Here is a 16,694-nt window from a genome sequence, read left to right as displayed (position 1 = left end):
TAAGTATCTTGTTTTTGCAGTCTATTCAATTGACTATAGGATTCCCCTGGAGGAACTGGACGAGGTAGCTGGGGAGAGTGAAGTCTGGGCTTCTCTGCTGAGGCTGCTGTCCCCGCAACCCGACCTCGGATAAGCGCAAGAAGATGGATATATATATATAAAAATGTGTGTGTGTGTGTAAAGATTTCAGCCTGAAGTATTTTAAATTTGACTTGTTTATTAAAGTGGAGAAAAATATAAATATGTGATATTTTTATAGCAGTTTTTGCAAAGCTGCCATTTGTTTTATCATTGTGAACTTTACACCTCGGATATTTCATTGTAATACAACCATAAAACATTCAAATAAATAAAGGCAATAGATTTTCTCATGTCAGGGACTCTTGAAAATAACCACACGTATCCCAAATAGTATAAAATATGTTTCCTTTTAGTTATTAATAAAAATGACATTTCCTTTTATCACAGCAAAAGTTAAGAAATGCTTGAGCTTCTTGTTGATAAAAACATGGTCAAAAAGCTTAAGACAGTGGAAAAAAAAAAAAACACTGATTGATATAAACATGGCATGGCACAAAACCTATAGAATCTCAACATGGCAAAGCCAAACAAACATTCAAAAACAATCTACTGTTAATTTCTCCAGGCTTTGAGGCTAAGCACATGGTTATGCTTATAAAGTGCTATCACGTATAATAACCATTAACAGTACTTAATTAATTGTTACATAATGGGGTTTGACGCAATGACATGATTTATTTGCAGTACACAAAATGATCGCATTGATATGAATATGAATAAATAGCTCCATTAACAGTTTGTCCGATCTCTACATGTTCAAAGAGTTGATTTACAATATAAAGCTCATCAAAATAGTTCAATTCCTACCGAGAGCATTCAGTGGATCATCAAATATGCTGCTTGAGTCCGCCGTTGCCGTGCTGCTCTCCTGGGAAGGGGGCGGAATTTTTAATTTCGGAGTCGCCTTTGCGGCAGGTTTGACTGTGCTTGGCGAAAAGATGTCATCTTTAACAAAAACAGAATAGCAGGTTTAAATTTAACATTCAAAACCACGCTTGCTGGGTTTGATTTGTCTTTGCTTACCCATTTCATCGTCAAATATGGACTCAGTCGCTCCCTTTGTCTTCGTCTTCTGTTTCGGTGTAAAAATGTCTGTCGGGTCGGCAAAGATGTCCACGTCGTCGTCAAACAGGCTGAAATCGACGGGCTTGTCCTTGTCCTTATTGTGGACTTTTGGCAAAGTGGTTACGTTGTCGTCCTGCAAAGGCGTGAAATTAGTTTAGGAGGCTGAGAAAACATGGAAAAACGCAGCAGAACTTTTGAAACTGAACCCACGTGGTCACTGTTCAGGCTGCTCAGCACAATATGGCTCAATAACTATAGGATTATCTAAGAAAAGTAATGCAATAGCTCATTATTAATACATTTTCACAATGACCAGTTTGACTCTGGAACTACAAACTACACCTGTTAAGTGAAAACCATTTCAGGTGACTAGCTCTTGAAGCTCATCGAGAGAATGCCAAGAGTGTGCAAAGCAGTAATCAGAGCAAAGGGTGGCTATTTTGAACAAACTAGAATATAAAACATGTTTTCAGTTATTTCACCTTTTTTTGTTAAGTACATAACTCCACATGTGTTCATTCATAGTTTTGATGCCTTCAGTGACAATCCACAATGTAAATAGTCATGAAAATAAAGAAAATGCATTAAATGAGGCGAAGGTGTGTCCAAACTTTTGGCCTGTACTGTAGATCATATTGAGACGACTGTGTGGAAACTATGTCCGTGTATTTAAAGTTCCGGGTACTCTGATTTATACATTTGTTTTAGTTACACTATAAGGCTGCATATATCAATTAAATTAGGAATCTATCGATTATTTTGTTTGATAAATAACACACTTTCTAGCCTCAATGTGTATTTTGGGGTACCGTATTTTTCGGAATATAAGTCGCAGTTTTTTTTCATAGTTTGGCCGGGGGTGCGACTTATACTCAGGAGCGACTTATGTGTGAAATTATTAACACATTACCGTAAAATATCAAATAATATAATTTAGCTCATTCACGTAAGAGACTAGACCAGGGGTCGGCAACCCGCGGCTCCGGCCACTCTGATGCGGCTCAGCAGCATACTTGCCGACCCTCCCGGTTTTCCCAGTATACTTAACGACCCCCCCGATTTTCCCAGGAGACTGCCTCTCCTAGAAATCTCCCAGGGCAAATATTATCCTATTTTCACTCTAATTACTTAATCAAGGGCGTGCCCTAATGGCACTGCATTAATTGTCCTCTATAGCATTTACAAACAGCGTGCCAGCCTGGCCACATGTTATATGTTGCTTTTACTTGCACACGTAGGCGACAGCAAGGCATACTTGTTCATCAGCCACACAGCTTACACTGACGGTGGACGTATAAAACAACTTTAACACTGTTACGTTACAAATATGCGCCCACTGTGAACCCACCAAAAAAGAATGACAAAAACATTTCTGGAGAACATCCGCACCGTAACACAACACAACAAATACCCAGAATCCCATGCAGCCCTAACTCTTCCGGTCTACATTATACACCCCCGCTACCACCAAACCCCCCCACACATCAACCCCCCCCTCTCCGTGCGTCGGTTGAGCGGAAGATTTAGGGCTGCATGGGATTCTGGGTATTTGTTGTGTTGTGTTTATGTTGTGTTACAGTGCAGATGTTTTCCAGAAATGTGTTTGTCATTCTTTTTTGGTGTGGGTTCACAGTGTGGCGCATATTTGTAACGTAACAGTGTTAAAGTTGTTTTTGTACGGCTACCGTCAGTGTAAGCTGTGTGGCTGTTGAACAAGTATGCCTTGCTGTCACTTACGTGAGCAAGCAAAAGCTGCATTCAATATGTGGCCAAGCAGGTACGCTGTTTGGGCAGGCTGTAGAGAGCGCTAAAAGCAGTGCCAGCACGTCCTGAAATTTGTGAGTCTCCCGGAAAATTGAGAGAGTTGGCAAGAAAGACGCTATCAAGCGCCATTCAATTAAAAGTCGCGGGCCGCGCTAACATTAAATTTCCTTATTAAGATGCGTGCCGGTGCGTGTGTCTGAGACCCCTGGTTAACATAGCGCAAAGCAATTTAAGCTTTGTATGCGGTGTTTTTCATTTTAAATTTTCAAATTTTTTTTGTGGCTCCCATTGTTTTCTTTAATTTGTGAAACTTTCCAAAATGGCTCTTTGAGTGGTAAAGGTTGCCGACCCCTGGAGTAGACGTATAAGATTTCATGGGATTTAGCGATTGGGAGTGACAGATTGTTTGGTAAACGTATAGCATGTTCTATATGTTATAGTTATTTGAATGACTCTTACCATAATATGTTACGTTAACATACCAGGCACGTTCTCAGTTGGTTATTTATGCCTCATATAACGTACACGTATTCAGCCTGTTGTTCACTATTCTTAATTTATTTTAAATTGCCTTTCAAATGTCTATTCTTGGTGTTGGGTTTAATCAAATAAATTTCCCCCAAAAATGCGACTTATACTCCAATGCGACTTATATATGTTTTTTTCCTTTATTATGCATTTTCGGCCGGTATGACTTATACTCCGGAGCGACTTAAACTCACAAAAATACGGTAATTGGTTTGAATAAACTACGTTGTTTCTGCTTGGCATAACCTTCATTGTCGTTTTCTAATAAATGCACATCATCAACATAGAAATAGCACTTTCAACGTGAATGCATTAATAAAAATAAAAATCCCCACATTTCGCCACACACCACCGCTCTCAAGTGCGCTCTACTTATGCAGAAACTATGTCTGCAAATTTAAAGTTCCGGGCACTTCATGGTAGAATCAGTTATGAGTTAATAAACTCATTTAAAGAGTAATCAAAGCAACTACCGTAATTTCCGGACTATAAGCCGCTACTTTTTCCCCTCGTTCTGGTCCCTGCGGCTTATACAAGGGTGCAGCTTATTTACGGCCTGTTCTTCTCCGACACCGACGAAGAGGATTTCGGTGGTTTTAGTACGCAGGAGGAAGACGATGACACAATGATTAAAGACTGACTTTTCATATACCGGTAGGCTGGTTATTTTGATAACGTACAGGCGAGCACTTTGTATTACTTTGCACCGTTGTATTATTTCTACTCTGCACGAATGCTGTTCGCCATGTCAAACATGTGAAAGTTTGATTGAATGATTGAAAGATTTATTGTTAATAAATGGGACGCTTCGCGTTCCCAAACAGTCATCTCTGTCCCGACAATCCCCTTTCGTGGTAGCAGGAACCCATATATACTACGGTAATTACACATCAAACCCTGCGGCTTATAGTCGGGTGCGGCTTATATATGGAGCAATCTGTATTTTCCCCTAAATTTAGCTGGTGCGGCTTATAGTCAGGTGCGGCTTATAGTCCGGAAATTACGGTAAATATAAATTGAGGCTTTTTTCTTATCAAATTAATTGATTTATTCAATTAACCAGCTCTTTTATTCCAAAGAAGTTGCACACAAAAGGTTGGACATTTGAAAAAATGTCAGCAAAGCTGTGTTGCATGGGCTATTTATTTTTCTTTTGGCATGCTGTTTTTGACCCCATCGAGCAGCCTGATTTGAAGTTTCACACAACGCTCAATGCAAAACACCGACTTCTACTTGAAAGTGTTGGTACGTCATTGAGGGGACTGACAAGCACTTGTCATGTCAGCAAGTGCTGCTGCCGTCAGGCAAAACATCGTCGAAGGTGCGACTTAGCAACTAATTGTCCATCGACCGTTTGTCTAGTTCAAACCTGGGCAAATTAAGGCCCCAGGGCCCGTTAAGCTTTTCAATCTGGCCTGCCGGTCATTCCCAAATATTTTTTTAAAATCTTTATGACGGAAACTGTAGCTGCCATTATTATGTGCAGTGATATTTTCAAAGTACCGTAAGTCTTGAACACTACAAAGTATTTCAATGGATGGAATATGCGCTTTTGCATGATATACTAGTTACTATGGTAATCTACATCACAGCAGCTCAGACCAGGCACCAAGCAGTGTGAGCGTTTCCACAGAGTGTTTCCAGAGCGGCCAGCCTGAAATGCAGGTGTCAGGGACAGACGCGGAAGGAGATTTTTAGAACAAAGTTCTAAAGCTTAGTGATATATCAGATATATCAGGTCGTAGGTGGGGTTTTTTTAACTCTTCGCGTTCATATTTGGCTGTGTTTGTTGCGTTTCGCTTGATTGTAATATATGTCGATCGAGAGGGGGTGTGACGTTCATATGTTGTCAATATTCAGTGTTTTATTGTTCATAGTTAATATTGTAAATCCCACATTCTTTATTTTCATGTACATTCTGGGTGTCTCATTCAGTAAAAAAATTTAAAATTCCAGTCCGTTTTTAAGGCGGTCTGTCGTAACGTTTTTAGTATTCAATCTAGTCTAGTGATTATTAAATTTGAACATAGGCTCGCATGTCTTCCAAAGACAATAGGGGCACTAAAATATCATCTACTGTTCTCGAAAAACATGGAATGGATTGTAATCAACTTTAGAGGTTCCACACTTGAACACAAAACCAAAATTACCTCAAAAATGTCCTGCTTTGAAAAACTATTGCTGCTCTTTGGGATGCTGCTACTGTAGGATGGGGGCGTTGGTGAGTTTACCCCAAAGATGTCCTCGTCGTCGTCTTGTAAAAAGGGTGAGGCCTTGACTGTCTTTGATGACGACTTAACCTTTTGGAAGAGGTCACCGCTGTTGTCATCAAAAATAGATGGAAGGTTGCTTTTATCTTTCGTCACGCTTTCGCCTGTGCCTGCCTGATGCTGGACCTCCTTGGTGGTGGGTTTGGTGGCAGGGGTGTTTGTGACAGAGACGGAGCCAAAAAGGCTGTCGGAACCAAAAAGGTCGTCCTCCTCAAGGGGAAGCGATTCCTTCCCTTGGTTGTGGTCCTTACTGGAGTCCTGCTTTGTGGCACTTGTGGACAGAGGCGGCGTCGGTACAGAGGGCTTGGTGGGTATTTCAGTGGTAGGCGGTTGAGGAGGTAGAGTGTCAGGCAAGTACGTGGTTAGTGCTGCAACCTGAGAAACAGGAGTCCGGCTCGAGTCGTCTGGAGAAGACTCAGGAATGTGTCCACCAGGGATCACTTCATGCTCCTCTACAGATCTTTCAAACGCTTGCTGCCTTGCCGCTCTAGACGGAGGTCTTCGACGTATAGAGCCTTTGACGCGACTCTGCATAAGAAAATGTACAATATATATAATCAGATATTTAATTGTGATGAACCTACAAAAACCCTGTGATTAATCTGTTGATTGTTCTTTCAATGCGTGCAATTTACGCCCCACCTTGTGTGCACTCTGCAAAGTGGAAGCCTGCTGTGGCGTGTCGAAGCTCACTCCCCCCTCAATGTTAGCCTGGCCTCCAATAGGAGTTGTAGCTGGGCTGGGGCTCAGGCTGGAGCTGGATACCCCAGAAGATGAACTGGGATCCAGACCAGGGAGTACACTCACAGCCCCAGGCATACTTGGGGCCAAACCAGGGAGCAACACAGATGGGTTGATCTTCAAACTTGCCTAAGAAGCACAACCACCGTAAGAATGGTGGAAATAATGACTCAAAAATATGTAATCAAGGGGAAGCAACTGTCAATGGATGCAGAAACTGGCACATCGGATAGAAATGAGGAGAGAAATGTTATACAAAGAGTCACAAACTGTAAAGGTGGAATGCGGAAAACAAGACAAAATAACTGTCAGTGAAGGGGAAAGAAATAAGTAGGAACAGAGAGGTCGTTCCTGAGTTGAAAAAAGAATGAAATACCAAAAATGACTTAAGAGTCAATAAAATAAATTACTTGAAGTTTGCCAATCCTTGATGATGGCTCTTTAGGTTTTGCAGAACATGGTGCAGGTTTCTGTGTAGTTGAGATTACAATACATGCAGTTTAACCAAATAAAACACATGTTTGAACACCTTACTGACAGACAAAGCCTCAATAGTACATATGCAGGGGGCTTTAAAGGGGAACTGCACTTTTTTTTGGAATGTTGACGATAATTCTCAAGAACACATACAGTACAGGCCAAAAGTTTGGACACACCTTATCATTCAATGCATTTTCTTTATGTTCATGACTATTTTCATTGTAGATTATCACTGAAGGCATCAAAACTATGAATGAACACATGTGGCGTTATGTACTTAACAAAAAAAGGTGAAATAACTGAAAACATGTTTTATAATCTTGTTTCTTCACAATAGCCACCCTTTGCTCTCATTATTGTGTTGCACACTCTTGGCATTCTCTCGATGAGCTTCAAGAGGTAGTCACTTGAAATGGTTTTCACTACGCAGTCATAGTCATAGTTTTGATGCCTTCAGTGACAATCTACAATGTAAATAGTCATGAAAATAAAGAAAACGCATTGAAATGAGAAGGTGTGTCCAAACTTTTGGCCTGTACTGTATGCCTTTTTTATGCGTTCTAACTCCTAATATAAATTAAAATATGCTTACAATGAAGCCATCAATCAATCAAACATTTATATAGCACTTAAAGGCCTACTGAAATGATTTTTATTTATTTAAACGGGGATAGCAGATCCATTCTATGTGTCATACTTGATCATTTTGCGATATTGCCATATTTTTGCTGAAAGGATTTAGCAGAGAACATCGCGATAAAGTTCCCAACTTTTGGTCGCTGATTAAAAAAGCCTTGCCTGTACCGGAAGTAGCGTGACGTCACAGGTTGAAGGGCTCCTCACATTTCCCCATTGTTTACACCAGCAGCGAGAGCGATTCAGACAAAGAAAGCGACGATTACCCCATTAATTTGAGCGAGGATGAAAGATTCGTGGATGAGGAACGTGAGACTGAAGGACTAGAGTGCAGTGCAGGACGTATCTTTTTTCGCTCTGACCGTAACTTAGGTACAAGGGCTCATTGGATTCCACACTTTCTCCTTTTTCTATTGTGGATCACGGATTTGTATTTTAAACCACCTCGGATACTATATCCTCTTGAAAATGAGAGTCGAGAACGCGAAATGGACATTCACAGTGACTTTTATCTCCACGACAATACATCGGTGAAGCACTTTAGCTACGGAGCTAACGTGATAGCATCGTGCTTAAATGCAGATAGAAACAAAAGAAATAAGCCCCTGACTGGAATGATAGACAGAAGATCAACAATACTACCAAACTCTGGACCTGTAACCACACGGTTAATGCTGTACCGCCTGACGAAGCCTAGCAATGCTGTTGCTAACGACGCCATTGAAGCTAACTTAGCTACGGGACCTCGCAGAGCTATGCTAAAAACATTAGCTATCCACCTACGCCAGCCAGCCCTCATCTGCTCATCAACACCCTTGCTCACCTGCGTTCCAACGATCGACGAAGGACTTCACCCGATCATCGATGCGGTCGGCGGCTAGTGTCGGATAGCGCGTCTGCTTTCCAAGTCAAAGTCCTCCTGGTTGTATTGCTGCAGCCAGCCGCTAATACACCGATCCCACCTACAGCTTTCTTCTTTGCAGTCTTCATTGTTCATTAAACAAATTGCAAAAGATTCACCAACACAGATGTCCAGAATACTGTGGAATTTTGCGATGAAAACAGAGCTTTTTGTATTGGATTCAATGGTGTCCGAATACTTCTGTTTCAACCATTGACGTCACGCGCATACGTCATCACACATAGACGTTTTCAACCGGAAGTTTCGCTGGAAATTTAAAATTGCACTTTATAAGTTAACCCGGCCGTATTTGCATGTGTTGCAATGTTGGGATTTCATCATTGATATATAAACTATCAGGCTGCGTGGTCGGTAGTAGTGGGTTTCAGTAGACCTTTAATCACAAATGTCTCAAAGGGCTGCACAAACCACAACAACATCCTCAGATCTGATCCCACATCAGGGCAAGAAAGAACTCAATCCATTGGGAACAATGTGAAACCAGCTCCCATGACATCATTGCTTCTATTCCGCTCATAAAACCCACTAAAAAAACATCTAAAAAGTGCCAACAATACTCCATTTACATTTTGTGACCTAAATATTGACCAAGAATGAGCAATATTGTTATTATAAGCGCTAACATTAAGCACCTACATATAGCGGTGCATTGATCAGGGAGAGATACCGATTAGCTTATGCTGCTGTACTGACAGCAGCTGGTGAGCTGCTTTGTCGTCTCTGACCTGGTGAAAGTTTGAGATTATAAATCATGCCTCTCACCTGGATATTAAAGTGATGTGGACATAAATCGAGAAGTTGGTACACTTTGACAACCAACTAAAACCCGGAAATGATGAAAGACGCTCGGTTGCACTCCCTTTTTTCCTTCGTCAGAATTATAAGTAATTCTTCATCTAAACAGGAATATATGATCATCTTAACAGTCGGCATCCCAGTGAGAGAAGGCATTCCCATAGGGGTGATGAATTGATGGTCAGCGCCTGAGAGCTGCGGCCTACCATCATGACCTCGCACTCCCTTCCCTCTGTTGCTAGATATCTCGAGATGTACGTTGTAATATGTATATGTGCTTTTGCTATGGAGGTTTTTTTCCCACTCCAGACTGGGCTCTTTTACTCATCCTCCCCCAGCGTTTTACCTTTTTCCCATCGCGTTTTACCTTTTTCCCATCTTTTACGGGGCGCCTTGTGGCGACCCATCAGCGTTCCTGTTCTGTAACTCTGTACACTGTTTGTTTTGTCTAATCTTGAACGGGTTTGTGCTGAAAACAAAGTTTTGTTGTACTTGTGCAATGACAATAAAGACCTATCTATCTATCTATCTATCTATCTATCTATCTATCTATTGTACAGTAAGTGATGTTTTATTATGTTTGTTGACTCTCATGAAGTCTACCGTGATAAATAGTAGTCAGGGTTGTTGAAGGAAAAATTGAATGTTGTGATGCGTCTGTAAAATTAATAAGCCGCCCTATGCTTAAAGTGAGCAAAATACGTAAATATACATGTTATTATGAATGTGCCAGGTACTATATTACATATATACCAACAACATGTATATAAAACGTTGATGAAGTGTTTGTTCAGTTTAGTTCATTTATTTATTTCATTAAACAAATCAAATAAAGGAATACATTTAATATAAATCAATCAACATAACACTAAAGTAAAATATGAAGGAAAAGGAGTAAAAATAAGTTACAAACGTATAATATCTGCCCCCTATTTGCACAAATACAACAATTGACTTTCAATGTTGGCGACTACAAAGCCATATTTTTATTTTACAACAATTAAACCAATAATGAAGAAATAATTCTACTCAGTCATCCTGATTTTTTACATTTCTTTTGAACAAAGAAATGGATTTACATTGTTTTATTCCACTGTCAAGTTTGTTCCATAAACAACTCTGATCGAAATACTTCTTTCCATCATCACTGTTCTAAATCTAGATTTATTAAAGATCTCCTCTGTTCCTTTCAGATTTAATTACTTTCTCTTTTTACAAATCTGTTTTGAATGTTGCATGTACATGATTTTTAGGATATTATAGTCCATACTTGCCAACCTTCCCGTTTTTAGCGGGAGAATCCCGATTTTCAGCGCCTCTCCCGACAACCTCCCAACAGAGATTTTCTCCCGACAAACTCCCGGTATTCAGCCGGAGCTGGAGGCCACGCCCCCCCAAAAAAAAGTCTGCCGCAGCTGCGATTGGACCCTTGACCAGCCTCCGGGTACAAGTACTGGAGTACCAATTGCTTGCCAGGGAAGATCTTCCCCAGGAAGCAAGGATTGACCGGTTTTGGGCCATGTTAGGGAGAGATGGAAGATTCCACACTCTCGTGCATTTGATGAAAGCACTTTTGTGCGTGCCACACAGCAATGCATCATCAGAGAGGGTGTGCAGCATGGTTAGAAAAATAGTGACAGAGAATAGAAAGAGGAAGGACAATTCAACCCTTAACAAAGCATTGTACTTTCAAGTACAACAATGAGTAGATGAGCGTTGTGTGTGTGTGTGTATATATGTAAATAAATGAACACTAAAATTCAAGTATTTCTTTTATTTATATATATATATATATATATATATATATATATATATATATATATATATATATATATATATTTATATATATATATATGAAATACTTGAGTTGGGGAATTCTAGCTGTAAATATACTCTCCTCTTAACCACGCCCCCCGCCCCAACCACGCCCCCCATCCCCGACCAAGGGCCCCCCCCCCCCACCTCCCGATATTGGAGGTCTCAAGGTTGGCAAGTATGTTATAGTCTGCCAGTTCATGAAATTGTAATAAGTGTAACTGTTTGAATATTGGGTTTGTGGGTTCCCTGTATGCATTTCCAGTAATGATTCTTACGGCTCTTTTCTGCAGAAGGAAGATTGGATTTAATATTGTTTTACAGGCACTCCCCCACACTTCAATACAGTATGTTAGATATGGAACGATCAGTAAGTTTTACAAAATATACAATGCTTTTTGATTTAGCAATTCCTTTACTTTGGATAAAATAGCAATAGTTTTAGATACTTTAACCTCTGTTTCATTTATATGTGATTTCCATGACAAATGTTCATCAATCATAACACCCAAAAACTTGATCTCTTTGAATATTTTTAAGCGCTTCACAGGCAGAATAGAGCGACTCTCATAAGCTCCATTGTAAGCGCACTTTTGATCGCATTTATTTACTATTTAGAATGCATAAAAAAGGAAAAACGTGTTTTTGTCTTACATAAGGATTGGGAATGATAGGCAAAATTCCCCAAAAAGTGCAATTCCCCTTTAAGAAACACCAGTTCTTTAATTGCTTATTAGAACGACAGTATGCATTTATATTCCACTCACCTGAATCTCTGACACTGGTTCCGGTTCTGGATGGCTTAGCGGTGCTCTGTCGTTAGACATACTAGGTTTCTCTGCTACTTTCTAAGGAAGATCCCCCCCCACAAAAAACAAACAACTGACTTCAATTATGATGTCACACAAAAAGTCAAGCCAGCTTAGAATGGAGTAGATCTGCATATTAATTCAATTAGTACCGGCGGAAGAGTTTTGGGCTTGTTGGAGCTGAAGAGGTCATCCTCCTCGTCCTCTGAGAACAGACTTGGTGTCGCCGGCTTCACCGAGCTGAGCTTGGCGCTCTGTAAAATAAACATGGTTGCGTAATGTTACCACGCAATGGAATACATCCACATGCAGACACACAAACCGACATTTCATTAAGAAAACCTGCACAGTCTGAAGTGGATATAAGGAGGAGCGGAGGACAAAACCACTAAAAATTGGTTCTAATCTGATGGAAAAAAGGGGCAGAATATAGTGTTTTCTTCATTAGTTTTATAGTCACTTGATTTCTTAGTAAACAATGGATGCATCATTAGTACAATTCATGCATTTTTTAAGCTGTGAGCACCCTTGAAGGTGTATTTAATGGTGCTTAGAAAAAATAGGCTGTTTACCTAATTGCAGATGTTTACTATTGTGGTTTACATAGTATTAGAAATAGCTCAGTTTTGCATCACTGTATACCAGTAATAGTCAACTAAATGGTTTTGGGGGCCACATTTCCAGAAAGTTAGGCATCCGGACCTTTACCTTCACTGTTAGCCTTATTTTGTATATTCCGGAGAACCAATATGATTTTGGTCTATTTATTTCGTTAGAGTTACAGGAGCGCTCTGCTGTTTTTAAGGACCCTCAGCAAAAAGTTAGTCAAAGATCATCTCAATGACAGCGCTCTACTTTTTTTAAGAATCTGCTGCAAGAATGTGAATCTGTCGAAAGTTTTTTTGAACTGAACTCGCTGATCACCAGTTGAATAGCCCAAATGATGAAAAAGAGATTACCTAAAATGGAGCCTTGAGGAGAACTACTACAAAACCCAAAACCAGTGAAGTTGGCACATTGTGTAATTCATAAATAAAACCAGAATACAATGATTTGCAAATCCTTTTCAAATTATATTCAATTGAATAAACTGCAAAGACAAGATCTTTAATGTTCGAACTGAGAAACTAATTTTTTTGGGCAAATAATTATATAGACTTACAATCTAATGGCAGCGACACTTTGCAAAAAAGTTGGCACAGGGGCATTTTTACCAGTGTGTTACTTGCACTGTGAAATGACTTTCACTTTGCATAGTTGAGTTTTAACTTGCACTTACAGATGTAGCGACCAACTGTAGTTACTGACAGTGGTTTTCTGAAGTGTTCCTGAGCCCATGTGGTGATATCCTTTACACACTGATGTCTGTTTTTGAAGGTTTTCAGCCTTGCTGCTTACGTGCTGTGATTTCTCCAGATTCTCTGAACCTTCTGATGATATTATGGGCCGTAGATGGTGAAATCCCTAAATTCCTTGCAATAGCTGGTTGAGAAATCAATTTGCTCATGCATTTGTTCACAAAGTGGTGACCCTCGCCCCATCCTTGTTTGTGAATGACTGAGCATTTCATGGAAGCTGCTTTTATACCCAATCATGGCCCCCACCTGTTCCCAATTAGACTGTTCACCTATGGGATGTTCCAAATTAGTGTTTGATGAGCATTCCTCAACTTTCTCAGTCTTTTTTGCCACTTGTGCCAGCTTTTTTGAAGCATGTTGCAGGCATGAAATTCCAAATGAGCTAATATTTGCAAAAAATAAAGTATTCTAGTTCGAACGTTAAGTATCTTATCTTTGCAGTCTATTCAATTGAATATAGGTTGAAAAGGATTTGCAAATCATTGTATTCTGTTTTTATTTACGATTTACACAACGTGCCAACTTCACTGGTTTTGGGTTTTGTAGTAGTGCTCCTCAAGGCTCCATTTTAGGTCATCTCTTTTTCATCACTTGGGCTATTCAACTGGAGATCAGCGAGTTCAGTTCAAAAAAACTTTCTAGGGATTCACATTCTTGCAGCAGATTCTTAAAAACAGTAGAGCGCTGTCATTGTATTCTGTTTTTATTTACATTTTACACAACGTTCCAACTTCACTGGTTTTGGGTTTTGTACTTTATTTAAGACTACTGGCTGCATCGGATGTAAACAAGACACCTAGTTAACAATACCTTAGTTGAATCACATTACGGAAAAAGAAGAGGACTTAAAATGAGTGCCTTGAGGAACACCTAAGTTATGTAAATCACAAGTTTAGACCCCAGTGATCTGTTTACTAGCAAGATTAAAATGTCAAGTTTGTGTTTACAGTGGTCCAGGTTCCTCTATAAAACTGGAGCATTCTAGTGTTTTTAGGAATTTTCCGCAAAAATGTTTGTCTCCCAAGTTTTGAACTGAACTCGGGGGCCCCGTATGGTGTCATTCTCGAGCTGGATTTGGCCCCCAGACCACCGACTGTACTCTACCAGTGCAATCATAACACTTTTCAGACAATATAGGATACAGTAATGAAAACAATGAACCTTCTCATTTCTATTTTTAACACCTGAGTGGTCAAGATTGACAGCACAGATGTACCTAACATTGTGGTCAGTGAGTGTACGCCATAAAAATACTGACTGTCGTTCTCTCTGAGGGGGCAAAGAGGTCAACATCTGGATCATTGTCCTTCTGCTGCGTGGAACTGAACAACAACTCCTCATCCAGGAACACACCCGTGCTTTTCGCCTGTGGTTGCTCCTCAACAGGCTGTAAAGAGTGAACACACGTTAATAGGTATGTCAATATATCTTCAACTTTCTAATGCATCCACACCTTTGGAACGTCTCTGGTTGTAGGTTTGCTGTGGGGGACAATTGGAGCAAGCTCATCCTCCTCTTCATCATCAAACAGACTTAAAGATTTGACTTTCTCCTGTGTTTTGATGTTTGGTGGCGGGCCATTGTCGTCGTAGTCGTCATCCAAAATGATCTTTGTCTGCTTGTTGGCAAAAACGTCAATGCCCCCAAACAAACTGACGGCTCCAACAGGCTTCTTTTTACTTTCACCACCCTCAAGTGATGACAGCAGTGTCTCAGTAGGCTTTACTGCTGCTTTCTCCGGCACAGGCGGCTTTTCTGGCACTGATGGCTTTTCTGGCACCTTCTTCACATCTGAAGCTTCTTGTGATTTGGGCTGAGAATCCACAAGCAAAAAAAATAAAAAGGTAAGTGTTAGAGATTACACCGCAGATATGTCTCAGAAACTAAATAGCAAAGTCACACTCACTTTTGTTGGTTTGTTTGTGTTGTCATCTGGGTTGCTGCCAAACAAGGAGCCGCTATCATCATCTTCATCCTCAAACAAGAGAGAAACCTTCTGGGGTTTCTTTTGACTGTGTGAAGAGGGACATAACCACATGATTAGATAAGAAGCCTTGGCACATTTTTCTTTGCGTACAGTGGTACCTCAACTTTACAAGTACCCTGACTTACGAGGAATTTGAGATACGAGTGGTCTCTGGGCTTTTTGTTGTGCTTTAAGTTGCAAGCATACCTTGAGTTACGAGCATTTTCACTCTTGGTTGAAGCGATATTTGTAACAGGGTTGTGTCATTTGAGCAATAGGGAGTTAATATATTGTTACACGTCGTTTTTTCTTCATTTGTGCGCGACAGTTTGACAGTTTTAACAGTTGAGTGCCGCTCAGAGTTCAACATCCTGCCCTACAACCATCAGAACTAAGAAAGTTTGTGCGAAAAAAACAAGTCCTACCTTTTATCTACCTGTTAATTTGTTTCTTGTAATATTACTTTATTCTTGGTATACAGTAGACTCTCGTTTGTCGTGAATGATTAATTCCTGACAGCAATAAACACATTTCCACTAAGTAGAAATAATTTATTATAAATCAATTATTTACATAGTAGTGTAGTGTTGCGCGATATTGACAATAATCGTTTTTAGTACTATCGTTATATTGTGATATTATATTATATTATTATATTTTGCCCTCCAGAGTGCAAAACCATTTCTAAGTCACAATCCTCGCCTCTCTGGCGGCAAATAAACTACTTTTAATGCAAGTATCATCACGAGAGGATGAGGAATAGGTAAATATGCAAGCTAGCGCTGTTGAAGTAAAGAAAGGTGGGCGGATCGATACATATAATGACAGTAACGATTAGAGATTGACCGAATATCGGCACCGATATTTGGCATTTTGATGTACTGAATATTGGTATCGGCCTCTTTTTATTGGTATCGTTTTTTGGTCGGTTTTTTTTTACAACTGCAACAAAACTACATCAGCAGATACAATATCTGCTCACACGATACTAGTATTTAATTTAATTTCAACATTTTCGATTGCCGACCCCTGGCTTAGACCGATATTTTTTTCTATTATCAAACAATCTCTAGTAAAGATACCAAGTATGTAATTAGTATATGGTCAATACTACAGTGGTTAGATCGATATTTTTTTATAATTGTTACATATTTTATCTTTTTTTAATTTTATATTGTTTCCAAACTCGTGAAATAAGTTCCTGGACACAGGATGGCTTTAAGAGCGAAAACCAAAGGATTTAAATCAGAGCCAATTGTACGAAACAATAAAAATATTAATTGACATTGTTACTGCAACCTCTGTTTCTGTTTGATTATAATTGTAATCAAATATTGAATCAATCAATGATCTTAAAAAATACAAGTATCAGCATTGGTATAACACTACTCCTGTAACTACTGGGTATTGGATGGAAACCCAAATGTGTAGTATTGTCCAAAACTAATGTTAACTGTCCAAACA

At 39.7% G+C, this 16,694-nt stretch overlaps 1 protein-coding gene across 3 annotated transcripts in view; it reads right to left on the bottom strand.

Annotated features, from left to right (window-relative positions):
• Positions 1 to 226: 226 nt before the first annotated feature.
• The window catches only part of washc2c (WASH complex subunit 2C), a 35,262-nt gene continuing 18,794 nt past the window's right edge, over positions 227 to 16,694 (bottom strand). For 2 of the 3 annotated variants that reach the window (XM_062058197.1, XM_062058198.1), the window contains exons 22-31: positions 15,171 to 15,276; positions 14,718 to 15,077; positions 14,523 to 14,651; positions 12,059 to 12,160; positions 11,865 to 11,945; positions 6,860 to 6,919; positions 6,351 to 6,578; positions 5,589 to 6,236; positions 1,105 to 1,279; positions 228 to 1,026 (exon numbers count right to left, since the gene is read on the bottom strand). In XM_062058197.1, the coding sequence (XP_061914181.1) occupies positions 878 to 1,026; positions 1,105 to 1,279; positions 5,589 to 6,236; positions 6,351 to 6,578; positions 6,860 to 6,919; positions 11,865 to 11,945; positions 12,059 to 12,160; positions 14,523 to 14,651; positions 14,718 to 15,077; positions 15,171 to 15,276 (2,038 nt within the window). In that variant the 3' untranslated portion in view covers positions 228 to 877. Of the gene's footprint in view, positions 1,027 to 1,104; positions 1,280 to 5,588; positions 6,237 to 6,350; positions 6,579 to 6,859; positions 6,920 to 11,864; positions 11,946 to 12,058; positions 12,161 to 14,522; positions 14,652 to 14,717; positions 15,078 to 15,170; positions 15,277 to 16,694 lie in introns of all 3 variants that reach the window. The other variant, XM_062058199.1, reaches the window with a different exon arrangement.

Source organism: Entelurus aequoreus, linkage group LG09, assembly GCF_033978785.1.
Source record: "Entelurus aequoreus isolate RoL-2023_Sb linkage group LG09, RoL_Eaeq_v1.1, whole genome shotgun sequence".
Taxonomy (NCBI): Eukaryota; Metazoa; Chordata; class Actinopteri; order Syngnathiformes; family Syngnathidae; genus Entelurus; species Entelurus aequoreus.
Note: the sequence above shows the minus strand (reverse complement) of the source record. Positions and strands in the feature narration are given on the sequence as shown.